Genomic DNA, 19,179 nt, shown 5'->3' with positions numbered 1-19,179 from the left:
TTCAATGCTCGGCAATGGCAAGGCACAGCTATGGAACATCTACCTCCATATTGCACATGCAATGTCCACGTGAGTCATTCCAAATAAATGCCACAAGATAGCAGCAAAGCCCCACCACGCACTTCAACCAAGAACTTTGACCCGAGCTCATCTAGACAGCATTAGCAACCATCCACCGCTGAGGAAACAAAACAAAAAAAGAAGTGTGACTGCGAGGACTGTTTTCTTGTCCGTCTACATGTGTTGCTGCACCGTTTATGTTCATTCACGTTTCAAGCTTCCATGGCCGTAAATTGGCATTTTGTGCAGATGTTGTATTTCATCTATTTTGTGGACACAAATAAAACATGTCATGTATATATATATATGTGTGTCTGACATAATATTTTCGAATTGGCTGTGAATTGGGGAACATTTTTCTTCTTCTATGTATGTCTGTTTTATGTATTTATATATGTGCTAATTAATGTATATTATCATGTCAATTTGCTTGAATCATGTGACTTTGGGGGAAAGCTGCAATTCGATGATTTTTTTCTTTCTTTCACTTCAATGTGAATGCCAAAATGCAGTTGGCTTCCTGGAGCACACGTCAGCCAGAAGATCAATTGATCCACGCCATTCCAACGTGCTGAAGAAGCAAGCAGGCAGCAAGCAGGCAGCAAGCAAGCGTCCGGCAGGCTAAATATAACCGTCGAGCTGCACTCCCGTAAATATTTCATGGGCTCAAGTAAGATGGGCGGAGCCCAGCCGGCCGGCCGCCGCACGCTCGCCCGTCCATCACGCTCGCATCCCGCCAAATCGACAGACAAACGAGTCTGACGGCTCGTCGACGATGCGCGCCGGCTGCCAAGCCGCCGATCCGGGGAGGGCGCCATTGTGGGAAAGGTCAACACGCGAGGATGGTGTGAGATTCAACACCTTCTCCTCCGTACACTGCGTCTCCAACTTTTCAGGAATATGCACCAAAAACAGCCCAGTTGGAATTGTGCCAACGTCAAAGTGGCGCGCGGCGACAATGATGGCGCCTTTTCCCTGAGGGAGGGACAAGAGAGAGAGTCTCATTCAGAATTGGAGGACAAAGCAAGGGAAGGGATCAAGTACTGTGCAGACAAATCAAAAAAAGGAGATTTCAAAAAGCTAGGCGGCCCTATCTTGGGCCGGCGAGATCCGGATCCAACCAGACTCGCTTGAAAACAGCCAAGAGGGAGGAAAACCAATATGACAGGCACAATACAGGGGGGTCTACAGTTACAATGTTGTTCGAATTTGTTCAGAAGATTTCAAGAGACAAACGTGAGCTGATGACGGGACACACTCTGGGTCCGACGGGCCTAGCGTCCAGTCCCGGCGTCCTTGGCTCCAAAGTCAGATCCGGGTCGCCTCTCGGAACCCTTTTAAGGATGCAATGATTGGGTTCTATTGGAGTCAATTGGGGAGCGCCATTATTTTGTTGTTGTCGTCGTGCCAATGCAGCAACACACACACACACACACACACACACACACATTTGTTATTGTTTGAAATGAAATACACAATCTGTACGTCCAGGCCCGGGCGTACTTGTTGCCTGTTTTGGCTTTCTGGTGGGGGGGGGGGGGGGGGGGGTGAAAAGTGGCACGCCTTGCGGAGCAGGCGCTTGTCATACTTTAGCGGCCATATTTAGCTAAAGGGGTGACCGGGCCAAAATCGCAGCCCGAGCGAGGTATGACGCCATGCACGTTTTGGAAGCTCTGCACGTGTTTTGGAACACATTGTCCCCGGGCGGGCAGGCGGGCGGGTGGGGCGTGTTTCTGGGTGCACGGTAAACACGCAGCTCCGATTACGACAGTCCCCCCCCCCGCCCCCCCCGCCCACCCCTTCTTTGGCTTTTTCTTCCTCCAAGACTTTCTGCCCCCTCTTTCCACTCGTTCCACTGTAAATTGGCACATTCCTCTTTGACGCCTTCAAATGTTTTTTTTTTTTTTTGGTCTCTTTTTGGGCCGCCTCCTCCCAGTTCCCCAAAGCAGGCTGGGCTGAAGGAAGCAAACGCTTGAATTGTCATTGTCTCTCTCTCCAACTGCGTGCGCTTCACTTCAAAGTGGCCAGCTGTGGGTGGGTTGGGCCTTCTTTGGACCTTGCGCTCAGGCAAAGTCCATCAAAGTTTGAAGAAGGAACTGCCTTCCTTCCTCTCTTCCTTCCTCTCTTCCTTCCTCTCTTCCTTCCTCTCTTCCTTCCTCTCTTCCTTCCTCTCTTCCTTCCTCCCTTCCTTCCTTCCTTCCTTCCTTCCTTCCTCTCTTCCTTCCTCTCTTCCTTCCTCTCTTCCTTCCTTCCTTCCTTCCTTCCTCTCTTCCTTCCTCTCTTCCTTCCTTCCTTCCTTCCTTCCTTCCTTCCTTCCTTCCTTCCTTCCTTCCTTCCTTCCTTCCTTCCTTCCTTCCTTCCTTCCTTCCTTCCTTCCTTCCTTCCTGCCTGCCTGCCTGCCTGCCTGCCTGCCTGCCTGCCTGCCTGCCTGCCTGCCTGCCTGCCTGCCTGCCTGCCTGCCTGCCTGCCTGCCTGCCTGCCTGCCTGCCTGCCTTCCTTCCTTCCTTCCTTCCTTCCTTCCTTCCTTCCTTCCTTTTAAATATTCAGAATTCATTTAAAATTTTGCATAACCTGAATATTACCTCAAGTGTACAAAGTCGTTGCCTCTAAAAAAGCAAGCGCGACTCATCAAAAGCATATTTGAATCATTTTGGATGCTGATATTTGCTTTTTGTTTGGGTACGTTGACAAAGTTGGACAGCGCGACACTTAAAAGACGAGGCTCTCTGTTTGTTTGATTTCGGCTCGGCAAGTCGTCCAATACGAGAAGCGGCGTCGGTTGGTTTCAATTGCTTGAGGACACGCTTGCAAATCAGCCTCTTTCATTGCACACGAGCAAGTGATGGCCTCCCTCTCTCCCTCCCTCCGTCCCTCCCTCCCTCCCTCCCTCTCCAGGTTGCCCACGTTTGTATGTGACTGTTCCAATTTCCCATCGGCTGCGCGGCAAACAAGACGAAACGAGGAGGAGGAGGGGGGGGGCTTACTTATTAACAGCTTTATCTGGAGAATCTGCATCTGTTGCCCGCCAGCGCCTGCGTGATGGAAAGGCATCATTGCAACAAGTGTGCAATGGAGGGGGGGGGGGGGGGGGGGGGGACGAGCAAAAAGGCCCGCTTCCGGCCTGGCGAATGGCTCGCAGCGGCACGCCGCTGAGTCAGGACATTGCGGTCCAGTTCAAAGCACTGTCGCCTTTCCTCTTGCACAAGGCTGACCGTGCCTATGCATGAGGAAAAAAAAAAAAAAAACCCTGAAAGCTCCTTCTGGACAATTTTCTCAAGCTTTGAGGCTAAATGACATCTGCGGCCCTCACAAACATCCCGGATAAGCTCTTGAGGCGGGTCACGTGACAAATGCTGATTTCATTTGGACTCCTGACGTCGTCATTTCGAGAAACGCCGGCTAATCCCATCAAGGCCGAAGAAGAGTGCCGACGTGAGTGACGGCGTCAAACAAACATTGATAAGACAACGCGCAAGTCGTGTCAGGAGTCACTTCCCTTTTTGCCGAGTCGGCTCGAACAAAAATGCCCACTTTTGCAAGTCTTTTGTTTGTCCGCTACCACGAGTGGACGGGAAGCAGCGTTTTCCCTCAGGTGAATAGGGACGTCTGTGTCAAGGGGGCTGCTACAGGGACAAGGAGCAAAATCATTAGTGCCCGTGTGTGAACAATGCCTGGATAAGTGATGAATTTGTCACCCAAAACGCCTGTGAGATCATTTTGATCGTTTTGACAATAAGCGTGTATGTGTGTGTTTGATAAAAGACATTTTAGGTGTCCAACTTTTTGCCAAAACACTCCAAAACAAATTCTAATGTGTATTGTTTTAAAGAGAATCCACTTCTTAAATAAAATGAGTTCAATTTTCCATGAAAAGACTTTTCGGTTCTGTACAAGAACTTATTGTCAATTATTTCAGGAGATGAACTGAGCTGAAGCTAAAAGAATTCCTTCTCATTGTCTTTATTTGGAACGAATATGTTTTATTGTCTTCTTGAAGTAGGGGAGGGGAGGGGTCCAGAAAGGAGGCCGGCCAAGGCGAGTGGGGGCGGGGCTAGGTGTATGACGCACAAAGGCATATTTAAGCCGCTCTCACGAGTCCAAAAGCCCACGACAGATGTTTACGAGGCGCTCGCTGCGGACGCAACATGCTCCACGGAAGCAAAGTGTAGATTTTGCGCACATTTGGATTATGCGCGTTGGGCACGACAGGCGGACTTTAGGCGCCTTCCACTGACACCACCGCTGGATTCGTCCCGCTCGTCCCGCTCGCACTTGGAACTTTCTTTCTTTCTTTCTTCCCATGTGTGCGCTCCAGCGCCTGACAGGTTGCCGAAAGCGCGCATAAGCGCATCGACGAGCGGAAGGACAGACAGGTCAACGAGGAAGGAAGAGACAGACACGCACAGACAGACACACAGACAGAGCTTGCTCGACATGTCGGACGGTCCCAGACAGCGGGGCGCTTCTTCCAAGGATGCTGCCGATGAAGAGTCCCGAGACGGAGGAGACGGAGGAGGCGGAGGAGGAGGAGGAGGAGGAGGAGGGGTCGCACTCAAGAAGGAAATCGGCCTTGTCAGCGCCTGCGGTATCATCGTTGGTAAGTTCCAAAGCCAGCTTCACCTCAAAGATCGAGAGCACATCTGTTGGCCCCGATTGACGTATGGGCAAACTTCATTTACATCCATCCATCCATCCATCCATCCATCCATCCATCCATCCACTTGTGTTCATTTCCACCACAAATAATGAGCGGTGTTGTCAAACAAACTATTTTTTCTCTCTTTTGCCACATTGATGTCATCTTTACTGAGGCCTTGCTTCCCTCCCTCCCTCCCTTCCACTTCTTGTACATCGAGTAAAACGATCGTCGATTTTGATCCGTCGCCAATCGACCTTGCCAGGTAAAAGGCGAGTCGGGGAGGGCCGAGTGACTCGTTCAAGCGTGCGTTGCCACAGTAACCGAAGGAAAGATGAGAGCGAGAGTGCTCAGAAGTCCCGGCCAGGGCCGGAAGGACAACACTGCAAAGGACCCAAGTCTCCAATGTTTGCTTTTCTTTCAGAATTCAAACCTACTTTTCAAACATAACTCAACACTGACCCTCTAGGTCACTGAAAAATCAAGAGATAAAATAGCTCATCAGGAAAAATAATCACAACAATACAAAAATAATAAGAAAACCCTCTAGGTCACTGGACATAAAATCAAGAGCTAAAATAGCTACTTCATGCTAATTGAAAGGTGGGCTAATGAAAGTTAGCGTGCATGTTGGAGTCATTTGACAGCCTCAAAGTGCTACGACAGACACAGCGCCATCTCATACAGCAAAATAAAAAGCAACCAGAAAGAAACACACCATTTTCTCTGCTGCCCTCATAAGTCTGCACACCCCTGTTCAAATGTCAGCTGTTTAGCCAAAAGGTTGACCATCTCAAAGGCCTACGAGAACAGCTGAACTTGATTCGGGGTTAAAAAAAAAACAAAAAAACAATGATTTAAAAAAAACAACAACAAAAAAAACCACATTCTTAGTTCAAAGTGGGCATGCGCACTTATGCAACCACACATTTCAATTGTCCCTAAACAATTCTCAAAGTAAATTTGTGCATGCGCTGTCCTTTTCTGATAGTTGGGTGCAATCAAAGGATTTTATGGCCCTTCCAGAGTCTGGACTTTGAGGTCACGTGCGGCCTGGCTCGGCCCGGCCTGGCTCGGCCCGGCCTGGCTCGGCCCGGCCTGGCTCGGCCCGGCCGGCGTCTCAGTGGCGAGCGAGCCAAGGACATCAAAGAATTGCATAGCCCCATTGTATCGGCGCACACGTGCAATTTCCAAGAGGGATTAAAAGGCAACTATTGGCCACTTGCAGCATAGCCGACTTGTATTAGCACGTCTGGCCGGGCTAAGCCTCAGGGGCTGGCAAGCGCTCTTCACTCAGCGGATTCCACGTGTTGCTTTTTGACACGGCGGACTCAAAGTTGCCAGAAGATGAAAATGTTGCCAACGCCAATTTGCAACGCTCATATCGTCCATGGCCCGCCACACATCGTTCCTCTTCGAGAGGTTTTCTTGATTGTGGGACGACCGATGTTACCGACCGGGTCCCAGAACCTTTTGGGTTCCACTCATGGCGTGCGGCTGCTTCAAGAGCGGAAGAGGAAGACAGATGTGCTCTTCCTTTATGAAACAAGCAAGCCGGCTGCAGTCTGAAGCGTTCCTTCCGCATTTGGCGCTTGCTTGCTTGCTTGCGGCGGCTGCCTTGGACTTTTGTACTGTGCTGACTATCATGATGATTGGAGGCGGCCTTTGACATCAACGCCCTTTTATGAGGCCCCCGAACTCTGACTTTTGCTGCGTCAGCGGATTGCCACTTCCCATTTCGCCCGTATGGCGGCGGCGGTGCGCATCTGTCGCTCACGTTGTAGTGCCAACAGCTTATTTTTTCCTGTCCCTCGCTCGTAAAATGGAGGGTCGCGTCACAAAAGCACAGAAAGGGGTCAGGCTAGAAAACTCTGTCGTCGTTTTTTCGCTAAGCTTTGTGGCGCCGAGGCTCAACCTATTCAAATGCCTCCGAATAGGTTCCGGAATTTATTTATTTTTTTAATCGCACTGGTACTTTGAGACCTGCAGCAGGATTCCAACAAGCTTGTAAATGTATTCAACGTTGTAACGAGATGCTAATTTGCCACTCCCGTTTTGTCAACGAACGACGTGACACAAAACAAACCATTGGAGTTGTCTAATGATTAAACATTGCCCATTTGACTTTCAAACACTTTCCTCGAACAAATAAATGCGTAACTGACGATGGAAATCAGAAAATGGATGGGCCGGTTGCGGCCGAAGCTCAAAATGGGCTCCGCCCCAATTTGGATGGAAATGTCGTCGACTCTGCCTGACTGACTGACAGACTGACTGAGGCTCCTTTTTTCTTCTGCTTTTAGGAAACATTATTGGCTCTGGAATTTTCGTCAGTCCAAAGGGCGTGATGGAGAACGCCAGCTCTGTGGGCGTGGCCCTGGTGGTGTGGATCATCACGGGCCTCATCACCGCCATCGGGGCGCTGTGCTACGCCGAGCTGGGCGTCACCATCCCCAAGTCGGGGGGCGACTACGCCTACGTCAAGGACATTTTCGGAGGCCTGGCCGGGTAAGCCCGCGCAAAGAAGGGAAAAAAAAAAAAAAGTCCCCTTTCCTTGAATCAAAAGTAGTCCTTTGCTCCCAACTTGAGGCACCTCTGGGTTTCGTAGCGGTGAGATGAGCCCTTTCTTTGGACAAACGTAGTGCTTTGCTGCCATTTTTGGGTGCTAAGGAAGTGAAGTAGGTTGAGGAGTTTTCTTGAGACACAAGTAGTGATTTGCCGCCATCTCCATTGCAATCGTGGCTGTCGAGTTGAGCTGGTTCCAGTTTACCATCTGATCGCAGCGTTGCGTATGACTGGATGAGGCTAAGAGTTGAAATGAAAATGAATCAGGAGCGGATGAGCCCGTAAATCCCAGCCGCGGACTCGGAGGGGGTCGGAACTAAGTAGGCGGGTTTACAAACCACTATTGTGGCTTTCAAGCGTGTATTCCCATCGCTCGCTCCTTCATTCAGGTTGCCGTTGCGAGCTTGGAAAAGGATGAGACCGCTTCCTGGAAAAGAGTCCAAAACAAAACAAAAAACACACACGCACTGTACTTTGGCCCAGACAATCAACACAGACTCGTGTTCTCAGCGGGGTCTCGCAAGCAGGACGTCTAGCCCTGGATTGTTTTGGGCCTCCCAATTTCTCTCAATATTCAGCTCGGGTCGAAGCGAAGGCGCCGGCGCCGAAATGCTGTCGGAATTTTTCTTTCCCCGTCAAACTCACACATTCCTGCGGGATGATCCTTCCTAAGCCTCGCTCCGAACAAAGGCTCTTAGTTGAGCGAGCGAAGTCATCCGTGTCCTAATCCCGAGGGCCGTTTTGTTGTTTTTTTTTTTTTCCGACCAGGTTCCTGCGTCTGTGGATCGCCGTGCTGGTGATTTACCCGACCAACCAGGCCGTCATCGCGCTGACCTTCTCCAACTACGTGCTGCAGCCTCTCTTCCCCACCTGCTTGCCGCCGGACATCGGGCTGCGCCTGCTCGCTGCCGTTTGTCTCCGTAGGTCACAATTATCTTCTCGCCGGCCGCAAAAATACAAGCCCTTAGACGCGTCCCAGTCTCCTCATCAAAGGCCTGGCCAAAGGACTTTGTAGTCCACGCACGGGTGTCAAAGCCCGGGCTCGCCGTATCATTTGATGTGACAAATGCAATGTGCGTCGACTCAAAAAAGTTGCCAGCAATTTGTATTAGCGTTCACCCTTTAGAAATATTGGAACGGTTTCAAAAGTGGTTATTCCTCAGTTTGCCGTACTAGCCTTCCACGACAAAAATAAATGTCTTCATGTCTCGCTTTGATCCGAGAGATGTAAACGGATCTAGCCCGACGCCTTGGCAGCGAGCGCCCCGCCCCGCCCCTCCCCTCCCCTCCTCCTTGTGTTTTTTCCAATTGCCAGTGTTTGCGCAGCTCTGACAGCAGTCCATCCGCATCCCTCTGAAAAGTTGACACGCGCCAGGCAAATACTACACGCGGACATCAGACGGCCGGCCGTGACTGCGAGCTTTGTCCTCGTCTTTGTTGACCTTGTCAACTTTGCCGAGAAGAAATGTACGTTTGGTGCGAAGACGGCTTTAAAAACAGCCCGGCTCGTCCCGTACTCCTCGAAAGAGTGCCTGCGAGCGAGAGGGCTGGCAAACTCACCTCAATTGACCTTTCAGACAGGTTGAATGAATGTAGCCTTAGTTAAATTAGGGACCTATCCGGATTTAGCGACCCGGTCTTGTGTTACATTGTGGCAGGAAGCTTGCTAGGAGGTGGGAGGGGAGGGCCGGGACGGGACGAGCCGGGACGGGACGGGACGGCGCGGGGCCCTCGTTGGACTCTGATGACTGCTAAAAAAAAAAAAAAAGCGCCAGCAATTCAGCACGTCGTTGCGTCGCTCTCGGTTTCGGCACGTGTTCTCAGCAGTAACACGCGAATCTGAATTGACGGAGCTGCTTGTTCAACTGGCGTAACAAAGTCCGGTATTTCCTATCACTGCTGGAAGCTGCTGCGGGAGCGCTAATCTAAAAAACCCTAACCCCTAACCCAAACCCATCAATACATCCATCTTTCAGCAAAGTGCTGTGTCAAAAAGGCCATTTTTAATCCCCCATTGACATGAACCTTTTGGCCTGCTAAGATGGCTCTGTTGCGCAAGGAGTCACCACGTCAAAGGTAGGTCCAGTAGGTGGTTGGTCACATGATCACTTCAAGCTGTGAAAAGTCACACGTAGATGATTGTGTTTGTGTGCTGTCCAGTGCTGTTGACGTGGGTGAACTGCTCCAGCGTGCGATGGGCCACCAGGGTGCAGGACATTTTCACGGCGGGGAAGCTGCTTGCCTTGGCCCTCATCATCATCATGGGCATCGTGCAGATATGCAAGGGTGAGGATCTCAGCGGCTTGGCGGTAATATTAGTAGTCGCAACATGGCCGAGGGCCAGTTGTTTTAGGGGCCAACAAAACAGGGCTCTTTCAACACAAAGAATTAGGTGGCTTAAGTCTGTGCTCTGGGACAAACCTCCCTGGACACATCAAAGCACTGCTAATAATGCCAGTCGAAAAAGAAAACAGGGCCAGGAGCCAAACTCAAATCCTACACTGTCTGAAGACTTTCCGTTGCCCTTGCAGGGGAGTACTACTGGCTGGAGCCGGCCAACGCCTTTGAGCCCTTCCAGGACTACGACGTGGGCTTGATAGCCTTGTCCTTCCTCCAAGGCTCCTTTGCTTACGGCGGATGGAACTTCCTAAACTATGTCACAGAGGAGCTGGTAGATCCTTACGTGTAAGACTTGTATCCTATCTATCTCTTTAGCGTCCATCCATCCGTCCATCCATCCATCCGTCCGTCCATCCGTCTATCTATCGACAGGAACCTCCCCCGCGCCATCTTCATCTCCATCCCGCTGGTGACCTTTGTCTACGTCTTCGCCAACATCGCTTACGTGTCGGCCATGAGTCCGCAGGAGCTGCTGGCCTCCAACGCCGTCGCTGTGGTGAGTGGCTGGTTCCGTCAGGCAGCGGTGAAAAGCGACCCAGTCCAAATCCTAGATGGCCATACTCGGACCAAACCCTGGCTTGAGCTCAGGCTCTAGACTTGCCTCGAGCAGTCTGCCGGTTGCCGCTCGGGTGAGACCCCAGCTCAGGTTCGAGGCTTGTCCCCACCAGTCTGGCCTTTCCGTAACAAGAAACACTCCCGGCCGTTTTTGTTCCCGTCTTGAATTGGAGAAGGACGATCAAGTGTTTGGGTACTTCCACCGCCATCCTGGAGACAAAGCTGTGAAACGTGTCCTATTCTTCCTTGCTCGTTGGTCCCAGACCTTTGGAGAGAAGCTTCTGGGTGTGATGGCGTGGATCATGCCCATCTCTGTGGCTCTGTCCACCTTCGGGGGAGTCAACGGTTCCCTTTTCACCTCGTCGAGGCAAGTGGCGTTTGGGCGGGTGGGTGTGTGTGTTGTTTGCTTATTCCAAATGGGCGCCAAGATTTGTGCCGGTCTCGCCACGCCAGGTTGTTCTTTGCCGGAGCCAGAGAGGGCCACCTCCCCAGTCTTCTGGCCATGATTCACGTCAAGCGCTGCACCCCCATTCCGGCGCTGCTCTTCACCGTGAGTCCAGGCGCTCGAGCCGTCTCGCCCGGCCCGGCTCGGCTCGACGTGACCCTTGCAGCCGTCTGTTGGTCCGCAGTGCCTGTCCACCTTGCTGATGCTGTGCACCAGCGACATGTACACGCTCATCAACTACGTGGGATTCATCAACTACCTCTTCTACGGCGTGACCGTCGCCGGGCAGATTGTGCTGCGAATCAAACAGCCTGACATGCACAGGCCCATCAAGGTGCGTCGCCAAGCTCATTGCGAGGGAGACGGCGCGCCGCGGCTCGGCCCGGCCCGGCTCGGCCCGGCTCGGCCCGGCCCGGCCCGGCTCGGCCCGGCTCGGCCCGGCTCGGCCCGGCCCGGCTCGGCCCGGCCCTCACGCTTTCTCTTTTGCTTTCAGATCAACCTGATTTGGCCGGTGATATACCTCCTCTTCTGGGCCTTCCTCCTCATCTTCTCGCTCTACTCCGAGCCGGTGGTGTGCGGCATCGGTCTGGCCATCATGCTCACCGGCGTGCCCGTCTATTTCCTGGGCGTCTACTGGGACAACAAGCCAAAGTGCTTCGACGCATTTGTCGGTAGGTTTGTCCCGTCCCGTCCGTCCGGTTCGGGACAGCCAGACCCGGCCGGGGCTCCCGTAGATCGTCCGGTGCCCGCCCGGCCCGACGCTGCCGATGGCCGTTTTGGAATGGGTACACAGCGGAAGTAGTATCGTTTGTTTCACGAAGCCCGTCCGACGCTCGATCGCAGACTAACGCCGCGTGTCTCCTTCTCCTTCAGACAAGTTGACGTATGTGGGTCAGAAGTTCTGCCTGGTGGTTTATCCAGCTCAGACCTCGGACGACGACGAGGGCGAGGAAATGAAAGAAGCCAGGTCGCCTCTGTCCAAATCGGCCGAGTGCTGAAGCCGCTCGGACGCCCGTTTACTGATCTCTTTCTTACTTTTGGTGGAAAAAAAAAACCAATCATCTGTGTGCCAAATATGCTGTGATGACATTTTGAAGAGCAATGAGCTTTCACCTGGAAACGTGTGCAACAAAACACCCGGCCGGCCGTTAGCTGGTCATCTTCACACTGCCCCAAGAGAAACAGCTTACTACGTATGTCTTATTATTATCATTTTTTTTGTTTTTTATTATTGTTCACTGTGACGACCTCTTGTTGTTTTTCTACTTTTGTTCTCAATTTGGTCTTTTTTTTCCCTCACGTATTCAAATTTGATTGTGAAAGCGCAAAGATTCCAGAAAGCATCTCTTGTTTTGTAAGAGTGGATGCCGTGATTTTCTTTGGCGCTCTTTTACATGTGGTTTGTTTCATTTGACTTCCCAGCCATCCATCATGTTAATTTTCTTTTTTTCCCGCCAACTACTCCAGAGGCTTAAAGCTGCGTACGTGCGTGCGTGCGTGCGTCCGTTCGTTCGTTCGTTCGTATCGCTGCGGTGTGGATGAATTTGGTCGTTTTTGTTCAAACCGTGCAGAAAACACTGTTTTGTTTTGTTTTGTTTTGTTTTTTCCCACCACTACATCTGAATTGTTTTTGCAACAAATCACAATGCAGACACCTGAATGAAAAAAAAAAGGCATTGACTGTCTTGTCAAATGTATTTTTCTAGTCAACGATTTAGCTGTTTTGTGTAGAATAATCACATCATTATTTTTAGAATGAATGGAATTAATAATAGAATTACAACACACACACACACACACATATATATATATATAGACTGATGATTGATGCTGTCTACCAAAAGTTTTTCTTTTTTTAAATGGTTTTGTGTAGAATAATCACATCATTATTTTTAGAATGAATGGAATTAATAATAGAATTACAACACACACACACATACACATCTATATATATATATGTATATATATATATTAGAGTGATGATTGATGCTGTCTACCAAAAGTTTTTCTTTTTTAAATGGTCTTACATGAATGAAAGATAAATTGAATATGCACCTTTGAACTGAAGCAGTGGTATGATTCTTGTTCTGTCCCTAAAATGTTCATGATGCTCTTCAGGCCTGCAATAATCATCTGGGTTTCTCAGGGTAAGCGCGCACGCCTCCTTTAACTCATACAGTGCCATTGACGGTTAGAGACGTCAAAGACTGGGTTGGCAGTGAATGAGTTAACGTTGCCAAAAGCAAAAATGCGAATCGTCTGTGGAGGTGCTACTTTGATATTTATTCCTCTTGGGAATACCACGAAACAACACAATGACATGGAAATAAATAGGAGCAACTCCGGGCCGGTTTTGCTTCTTTCTGTTTGTCAAAATGCCTCATCTTTTGGCTTGCGCGAAAAGATAGTCGGGCTACCAAGGAAATGCTGGGATTGGCGCAAATCAAGTTCTTGTCTAAGTGTTGGAATGCTCCTTTGCTAGTTGGAGTATTTCAAGTACCATGGCTTTGAATGATTTTGACAATAGGAAATGTGTATTTGTTCTTTGGTTTTAAAGTAACTCTAACATGGGTTTGAATGATTTTGACAATATTAAATGGTTATTCATGTGAGCGGTGATTTGTTTTTAGAACACTTTGTATTGAGAGAGAGAGAGAGAGAGAGAGAGAAAGAGAGAGAGAGAGAGAGAGAGAGAGCTTCTTTCCAGCGTGTCCTGAAATTGTCCCTGAAGAAGTGTGTTGTGCTCCAAACACCTGACAAGGGAGGTCCAGCGCAGAATATACTAGAATACTTTTGTTCGGCTCTTAGCTGGTCACGTTTTAATTTTTAAAGTACAATACATTTGCGTGTGATCATTGAGATTTCAATAGTTTACCTAGAAACAATTTGTAGTCACCATTTATGTGCGATGCATTTTCATTTTGAAAAGCGCTGCAGCAGACTTTAAGAGAAAGATAGGAGTTTGAGGCATGTTTAGGAACTCACCTCTTCAACTACGACTCGTCGTGTTCCCGTTTATCATCTAGTTCCATTGTCTTTGACAAATCAAATCAAACGAAATTGACGCCAATGCTCGTAGCGTAATGCCTGCCTGCCTGCCTGCCTGCCTGCCCGCCTGCCCGCCTGGCTGCCTGGCGCAACATGGCGGCGGCTTTGACGTACGGAAGGAAGGTGAAAGCGTGACGCTTATTGTTCGGATTAATTTCCGTGCCGTAGTCCAAGGGCCTGCCTGTCTCTCTCTCTCTCTCTCACCGGACGCTTCGTTCGACGTCCAAAAACTACAAGGCGTCTTTTCTTGCCTTCCGCTCAGCAGCGCAACTGCGCATGCGCTCTCTCCTACCGGAACCGAATGCGACTCGTTCATCGAAGGTGACACAATTCACGTTTTTTAGCGACCGAGCGACCGAGCGAGCGAGCGACCAACCAACCGGTAAGTGACTTCTTTTGACAACACAAGGCATTCAATTCGATGGCAATTGAACGCCTTATGTTGTCGATCGCCGTCTTAACCTATGTTAACTACCTATGTCGTTACAATCTGAACCCAATGCACTTTTTCTTACCGCGGGACGAGATCCAAAGTAGCCACCGGTTTAGTACAACTAACTCGTCATGATCGTCAACGATTGCTTCGGATGTTACCAAAGCGCGGTGACTTGTCATGCAGTTTCCACGATGCCTCGCATTGAGAATGACATCAAGTTGGATTTCAAAGATGTGCTACTCCGGCCCAAGCGCAGCACCCTCAAATCCAGGAGTGAGGTAGATGCAAATGAACCACTATATTCCAGATGACGCACGCGGTCGGTCGGTCGGTCGGTCGGTCGTTGGTGACCCACATTGTCTCCATCCATCTAGGTGGACCTGCTGAGGAGCTTCACGTTCCGGAACTCCAAGGGCAGCTACACGGGAATTCCCATCATTGCCGCTAACATGGACACAGTGGGCACCTTTGAGATGGCCCGGGCGTTGAACAAGGTAGGCAACGCGGAAAACCTTTCCTCGGAACCGTCGCTACCTCTTTACGCAATGAGTTCTCGTCTGGTCTTCCACTAGTTCACCGTCTTCACCGCGGTCCATAAGCATTACTCTGTGGAGGACTGGCGGGAGTTTGCCACCGAGCACCCAGAATGCCTCGAGGTAGTACGTGATGTCGTTCCTCTTTCAAAAGTGTGGAGATGTTAAGATGTGCAAAAGAATTGGACTTTTTCCAAGGGGTGTTTTTGCAAATATTTGAAATCTGGCTGTGCCAAAATCCATCTCTTCAATGTTATCAATTCCGCATTGGTTCCAATTGATTCCTTGCACTTTTGCAAGTCTCTACGTCGTATAACACCCTAACCCTCCCTCCCTCCCAGAACCTTGCGGTCAGCACGGGCACCGGCGAGGCGGACTTCCAGAAGATGTCGGCCATCTTGGCTGCCGTGCCGCGCCTACGCTACATCTGCGTGGACGTGGCAAACGGCTACTCGGAGCATTTTGTCCACTTTGTCAAGGACGTGCGGCACAAGTTCCCCTCGCACACCATCATGGTCGGTCGGAGTCTCCGCGTGGCCGATCCTGGACCTTCCTTTGTTAATTCCAAGCTCGCCCCCTTCTCGCAGGCGGGGAATGTGGTGACGGGAGAGATGGTGGAGGAGCTGATCCTGGCCGGTGCCGACATCATCAAAGTGGGCATCGGACCGGGTGAGCGCCACGGCCGAGACTCGCTGTGAACGGCTGAAGACAAAAGAAACAAATAAAAAGGAGCGGTAGCACGTCGCAACCTGTAAAAGTTGCCATCGGTGGACGGCTGCCTTGCCTCCATTTTGTGATTTTCTTCCGCAGGCTCCGTGTGCACCACTCGCAAGAAGACGGGCGTGGGCTACCCTCAGCTCAGCGCCGTCATCGAGTGCGCCGACGCGGCCCACGGGCTCAATGGCCACATCATCTCGGTGAGCCGCCATTGGGAAGCCATGGCGGAATTTCCACGGGAAGGGACAGTCGTTTTTTTTTTTTTATCTCTAATCGGCGTCGTAATCATCGTTGTGACATAAGTCACAATCTTAAAATGAGAATTTGATTGTTTCCCAAACTCTTTGAGAGAGCCCCGCTTGATGACAGGCATGCCGTCCGTGTCTTCCGCAGGACGGGGGATGCACTTGCCCCGGCGATGTCTCCAAGGCTTTCGGTGAGTTGGAAAAGGTCCTTTTTTTTTTTTTGGGGAAACTAAAGCGGCGATATCCGTCAGGTGCCGGCGCGGACTTTGTGATGCTGGGCGGCATGCTGGCGGGCCACTCGGAAAGCGGCGGCGAGACCATCGAAAAGCTGGGCAAGAAGTACAAGCTCTTCTACGGCATGAGCTCCGAAGTGGCCATGAAGAAGCACGCCGGCGTCCTGGCCGAGTACAGGTCGCTCCCGAAATCTGCAAAAAGAGAGCACCAAAGAAGATTTGGGCTGATTTTGAATGACCCCGATTTTCTAGAGCGTCTGAGGGCAAGACTGTGGAGGTGCCGTTCAAAGGTCCCGTGGAGGTGACCATGCGAGACATCCTGGGCGGGGTGCGCTCCACCTGCACCTACGTGGGTGCGGCCAAGCTGAAGGAGCTGAGCCGCAGGACCACCTTCATCAGGGTCACCCAGCAGCTCAACACGGTCTTCGGCAACGACGGCTGAGCCGGTCCTCCGCGCCGCTTGTACTGTACGCCACGCCACGCCTACTATGCTACTCCCATCGGGCTCGCCGATGTTCCCGATTCCTTCCGTAAGCTCAACTTTTACAATGAATGTCTGTTCCTCATATTTGACACCGGAAAAGAACCTCACGGCGACAAACCCCTCGAGAAAGTCCGCTGGAGCGTGAGCCCCGTGGGCACCCTCCCCAAAAAACGGTTTCTGATGACGAAGCGCTGTTGTGTTTCAGTTTATTGACACAGCTCGCGGCAGCTAAGCAACATTGTGCAAATTAGCCTCCTCAACTCATTCCAACATGCTTCATTGATGCCAAGATGGCAGCAAAGCACTCTTTTTGCCTGAACAAAAGTTCTCAAAGCACTTATTGGACCAAGATAGCAGCAGCAAAGCACAACTTTGATTTGAATACAAATGCAACTGGACATCATTCCTTCCCTCCAGTTTGGCGGCAAAATGATACTTTGATTTTTTGTCCTTGAGCGCAGCCAAAATGTGTCGGCCCATCTCGATGAACTGTGATCGCAAATGTATTTCCTCTTTGAGAGGCCGATTTGAAGTGACCGACAGCTGCGTGGAGTTGCCGCCATCTAGTGGAACAATATTGATTGTTCTCCCTGTCATTGCAGAAAGTGGCGTTATTTATGCTACGTCATTTGTCCTTTTGGGACCAGTCGATTCAATTTGATAAAAGGCCTCAATGTCGTATGCAAACGAGCGAAGCGAGCGTTCTCTTCCGTGAGCTTGTTTTTAACCGCCACCGACCTCGGGTGTTTTTGTGATGTTTGCTTTCTCATGTAATGTTGCCAAGTGCTCCTTCCACACGTCAGGTCTGTCGCATCCATGTACGAGTCAATACAGCTCTTCCACATCTGCACGTGCTACGTCCGCTCTCCACTTGAAAATGAATGAATGAATGAATGAATGGCTGATGAGCCATGACACATGTTTCACAAAAAACCAAAGCCCACCCGCTGACCCGCACCAAAGTTTGGAATGATGTACAAAATCAATGTGAAGCTCCCGGTGGCTCAATCAAAATGATGCTTTTTCATCAATTTAGATGGGCCCTCTGCGGGGGCTGCCAAAGCTCCACGCCCTCAATGACGCGGCGGATCACCGAGGCCGAAGTGATGAGCAGGTGTCCGGCGGCGTTGAGGAGGGCCGAGGCCACGCGAAGGGCCTCTCTGCAAAAAAAAAAATAAAAAGAACAAATAATCAACCCACTGTCGCGTGAGGGGACAAAAATAAATAAATACAAATGATTGAAAAAGAATATAAGAACCAGATAAATGCCAACAAATGTTTTGGAGGTTCTGCGCACCTGAGAACTTTTTTGGGTCCCAGACACTGGAAGTCGGCGCTGACCGAGTACAGGCCCTGAAAAGTGGCCTTCACGCTCAAAGAGCCAAACATATCCTTGGGGTTCATCTTGTAAAGGTCCAAGGTGACGCTGGCGATGTCTTTTCCCGTCTTGGACTTGATCTTGTCTTGACATCGGGACACAGAGGCACCCTGAGGTTATTGGGAACGAACAGTTAGGAAGCGCTCGTCCAAAGATGCTCAGTGACTTGATAGCATCTCCCTTCAGGGGGATGAGCATTACAATCTATCCGCCCAAATTGCCACGGCTGCATTTATTTTAGGGTGCTGCTTGATCTCACTCATTTCAAGTCTCAAGTGGCTTTTTGCAACGGGACAAGGAACAAAAAAAAATCATAAAAAGACGCAAATTGAAACTAGGACTCGCGCTGATCTATGGGTGTGTGGGGGGATCAAGAGCAGAAATGTCTGACTGAATCAACAAATTCCAGTACCGACGGAGGTCGCCACGTCTGACCGGGCTCCAGGGCCACGATGGCGGCGTTGTCCGGCAACGTCGCCAGGAAATCGTCCGAGTCCACCTCCGTCCCGTCCTCTTCGCACACCAGGGACACCAGAGTAACCAGCGACAGCGCCTGACAGACCTGGAGCCAGACACAATTCAAAGAAAGCCCACAAGGAAACTCCTAGAGCAGCGTAATAATCACCCTCTCTTTCAGTTCCTCCAAAGTCCCGGCCGTGATGCCCTTCTTGGCCTCTCGGTTGGGACTGCGAACCCTGAACGGACGCTGGGGCGCGGACCACACTCGCTTGGTTACCGACCTGCACACACGCAAAAACAATCTTGAGCTGGGTCGTCTCAAAGGCCTGGAATTCTTCTTCTGAATTTAGGAAAATGGGAAGTCGTTGCCACAATCTAACCGCACCAAAATCTTACTTACTTAATCAATGACGACGTTGCGTCCATTGCGAGTCGCTTGTTCTCACGGGTGTGACTTCACACTCACAATTTCAGCTTTAACAAGCGCATCCTGGACTTTGCTCCTCGAGTGCTGACCATCCAGATTCAGCAACACCAAGGCAAAGTTCATCCAGATTGTGCACACAAGTGTAAAAATACCAATAGGCGCTTGCGGCGCTTGCGGCGCTTGCGGCAAAGCGCCACCATTTCGGATGTCAGTGTAATTTGTCACTCTTTCAAGTTCATCTGAATGTATTGATTCGGACACACTTTTAACTTGACTCCCAACATTTGAAAAAAAAAAAAAAAGATAGCTGTAATTTTTTTCTCCAACATTTTCAGATGTAAAACTATCGGAAGTTGTAAATAGAGAGCGCTAAGATAGCTTATAAAAACCCAATCGAATGGGGTGCAAAATTTCGAGCCTGAAAAAACACTTCCAAGACAGGCAAGTAAGTATTTTTTTTTTCAGATGTATCGCTAGCACATTTTGCTAGAACATGAAATTGATTTTTGTATTCACTTATTGAGTCATTTCTTCTTTTTTATACAAGTCAGTACACCC

At 50.2% G+C, this 19,179-nt stretch overlaps 3 protein-coding genes across 6 annotated transcripts; 2 read left to right on the top strand and 1 right to left on the bottom strand.

The window, feature by feature from the left end:
- Nucleotides 1-4,182: 4,182 nt before the first annotated feature.
- On the top strand, nt 4,183-13,273 carry slc7a8a (solute carrier family 7 member 8a). 2 transcript variants are annotated; one of them, XM_085905234.1, is made up of 11 exons: nt 4,183-4,657; nt 7,000-7,204; nt 8,030-8,181; nt 9,422-9,547; nt 9,793-9,946; nt 10,034-10,157; nt 10,480-10,583; nt 10,670-10,766; nt 10,846-10,995; nt 11,155-11,332; nt 11,535-13,273. In XM_085905234.1, the coding sequence occupies exons 1-11, from the start codon at nt 4,495-4,497 to the stop codon at nt 11,657-11,659; spliced, it is 1,578 nt and encodes a 525-aa protein (XP_085761360.1). In that variant the 5' UTR covers nt 4,183-4,494; the 3' UTR covers nt 11,660-13,273. The 2 variants fall into 2 exon arrangements, with proteins under 2 accessions (XP_085761360.1, XP_085761361.1); XM_085905235.1 differs by lacking the exon at nt 11,535-13,273 and having other exon boundaries at nt 9,793-9,932; nt 9,977-10,157; nt 11,155-11,301.
- Nucleotides 13,274-13,370: 97 nt separating this feature from the next.
- Nucleotides 13,371-17,207, top strand: gmpr2 (guanosine monophosphate reductase 2). Of its 3 annotated transcripts, none has more exons than XM_085905259.1 (10): nt 13,371-14,091; nt 14,329-14,423; nt 14,520-14,639; nt 14,718-14,804; nt 15,020-15,193; nt 15,266-15,347; nt 15,489-15,595; nt 15,789-15,831; nt 15,892-16,051; nt 16,126-17,207. In XM_085905259.1, the coding sequence occupies exons 1-10, from the start codon at nt 13,986-13,988 to the stop codon at nt 16,313-16,315; spliced, it is 1,164 nt and encodes a 387-aa protein (XP_085761385.1). In that variant the 5' UTR covers nt 13,371-13,985; the 3' UTR covers nt 16,316-17,207. The 3 variants fall into 3 exon arrangements, with proteins under 3 accessions (XP_085761385.1, XP_085761387.1, XP_085761386.1); XM_085905260.1 differs by having other exon boundaries at nt 13,377-14,091; nt 14,718-14,801; XM_085905261.1 differs by lacking the exon at nt 14,718-14,804 and having other exon boundaries at nt 13,372-14,091.
- Nucleotides 16,122-18,690, bottom strand: cideb (cell death inducing DFFA like effector b). Its single transcript, XM_085905364.1, has 5 exons — nt 18,595-18,690; nt 18,361-18,475; nt 18,148-18,297; nt 17,655-17,845; nt 16,122-17,517 (listed from the first exon to the last, which is right to left on the bottom strand). The coding sequence occupies exons 1-5, from the start codon at nt 18,618-18,620 to the stop codon at nt 17,385-17,387; spliced, it is 615 nt and encodes a 204-aa protein (XP_085761490.1). The 5' UTR covers nt 18,621-18,690; the 3' UTR covers nt 16,122-17,384.
- Nucleotides 18,691-19,179: the final 489 nt, after the last annotated feature.

The sequence above is a fragment of the Syngnathus leptorhynchus genome, chromosome 2, assembly GCF_054491065.1.
Source record: "Syngnathus leptorhynchus isolate UIUO chromosome 2, UIUO_Slep, whole genome shotgun sequence".
NCBI lineage: Eukaryota > Metazoa > Chordata > Actinopteri > Syngnathiformes > Syngnathidae > Syngnathus > Syngnathus leptorhynchus.
Note: the sequence above shows the minus strand (reverse complement) of the source record. Positions and strands in the feature narration are given on the sequence as shown.

Bases quoted from the DNA above. Each gene is read 5' to 3' on its own strand.
- slc7a8a (XM_085905234.1), top strand. From the start codon at position 4,495: ATGTCGGACGGTCCCAGACAGCGGGGCGCTTCTTCCAAGGATGCTGCC. The intron at 7,205-8,029 runs GTAAGCCCGCGC...TTTTCCGACCAG, and splicing joins ATTTTCGGAGGCCTGGCCGG to GTTCCTGCGTCTGTGGATCG. The intron at 9,947-10,033 runs GTAAGACTTGTA...ATCTATCGACAG, and splicing joins GAGCTGGTAGATCCTTACGT to GAACCTCCCCCGCGCCATCT.
- gmpr2 (XM_085905259.1), top strand. From the start codon at position 13,986: ATGCGCTCTCTCCTACCGGAACCGAATGCGACTCGTTCATCGAAGGTG. The intron at 14,424-14,519 runs GTAGATGCAAAT...CCATCCATCTAG, and splicing joins CCCTCAAATCCAGGAGTGAG to GTGGACCTGCTGAGGAGCTT. The intron at 14,805-15,019 runs GTACGTGATGTC...CCTCCCTCCCAG, and splicing joins ACCCAGAATGCCTCGAGGTA to AACCTTGCGGTCAGCACGGG.
- cideb (XM_085905364.1), bottom strand. From the start codon at position 18,620: ATGGACGCAACGTCGTCATTGATTAA. The intron at 17,846-18,147 runs GTACTGGAATTT...CAATAACCTCAG, and splicing joins AGACGTGGCGACCTCCGTCG to GGTGCCTCTGTGTCCCGATG. The intron at 17,518-17,654 runs GTGCGCAGAACC...TTTTTTTTGCAG, and splicing joins GGACCCAAAAAAGTTCTCAG to AGAGGCCCTTCGCGTGGCCT.